At 57.9% G+C, this 1280-nt stretch overlaps 1 protein-coding gene across 1 annotated transcript in view; it reads right to left on the bottom strand.

Annotated features, from left to right (window-relative positions):
• Positions 1–33: 33 nt before the first annotated feature.
• The window catches only part of EMH_0031510 (Ras family domain-containing protein, putative), a gene marked incomplete at both ends in the record, with an annotated part of 11786 nt that continues 10539 nt past the window's right edge, over positions 34–1280 (bottom strand). The window contains 4 exon segments of the mRNA XM_013494525.1: positions 34–162; positions 416–516; positions 520–730; positions 951–1173. Coding sequence (XP_013349979.1) covers positions 34–162; positions 416–516; positions 520–730; positions 951–1173 — 664 coding nt within the window.

Here is a 1280-nt window from a genome sequence, read left to right as displayed (position 1 = left end):
CTGCTGCTGTGTCTATGCTCACTTTCTGTCTGACTATGGAGAAGCAGGAAGAGCCCTCAACCCAAAGTGCTGCAGCTGCAGCAAGAGCTGCTGCACTTTTGCTGCTGTCCTGCTGCTGCTTTCCTGCTGCTGCTGCTGTTGCTGCTGCAGCTGCTGCTGCTGCTGACGGCAGCTGCTCCAGCAGCAGCAGCAGCGACCAGGCCCTCAGAGAAGCAGCACGGAGTGCAGCACGAGTGCTGCATGCAGTGAGCAGCGGCAGCAGCTGCTGCTGCTGCAGTTGCTGCAGTCCTTTCTCTGCTTCTGCTGCTGCTGGCCCTGCTGCAGCAACAGCAGCAGCAGCTATCCTCTCCAGCGCATCTTCTGCTGCTGCTAGCAGCTGCTGCTGCTCTAAGGAGACAGTCCCCTTCTTGCTTACAACATCGCAGCAGCAACCGAGAAGTTTCAGGCTTTGCTGCAGCAGCTGCTGCAGCTCTTTCTGCTGCTCCGATGAGCTGCTGCTGCTGCTGCTGCTGCTGCNGCTGCTGCTGCTGCTGCTGCTGCTGCGACGCAGCAGCAGAGGCAGCACCTGACCCAGGAGACTGCAGCAAGCAGCCTTAACCTCATCGCTTGCATCTGCTGTCAGCAGCGCATGCACTTTGCTGCTGCTGCTCACCTGCTGCTGCAGCTGCTGCAGCTCCTCAGCAGACACCACAGCCTCCTGGTGCATCGACGGAGTGCATGCAGTTGCTGCCTGTACAGCAGCAGCAGCAGCAGCAGCAGCAACAGCAGCAGCAGCAGCAGCAGCAGCAATATGCTCAGCATCGGTTAGAAAAGCAGCAAAATATATACCACCGAGAGCAGCAGCATCAACAGCAGCAGCAGCAGCAGCAGCAGCAGCGTGAAGATAACACCAGCAACAGCAGCAGCAGCAGCAGCAGCAGCAGCAGCAACAGCAGCAGCAGCTACTTTACCTGCAGCAACGCAATGGTGTCTAGCACCTTCAATCCTGGTGTATTCAGCTGCTGCAGCAGCTGCTGCTGCGCTCGGATTGGTGCTGCAGCAGCACGACAGTTTGCTGCTGCTTGTCTTATAATGCTAACAGCAAGAGCAGCACGGCTGCGGCCTGCTGCTGCAGCAGCAGCTGCTGCTGTCTTCAGGGTAGGCAGCAGCTCATCCACCAGCAGCAGCAGACACCTAAACAGCAGCAGCAGCAGCAGCAGCAGCAACAGTAGAAGCAGCAACAAAAGAAGCAGCAGCAGCAGCAGTAGAAGCAGCAACGAAAGAAACAGCAGCAGCAACAA

The sequence above is a fragment of the Eimeria mitis genome, genomic scaffold (assembly GCF_000499745.2).
Source record: "Eimeria mitis Houghton genomic scaffold, Emh_scaff1189, whole genome shotgun sequence".
NCBI lineage: Eukaryota > Apicomplexa > Conoidasida > Eucoccidiorida > Eimeriidae > Eimeria > Eimeria mitis.
This window is presented reverse-complemented; position numbering and strand designations above follow the sequence as displayed.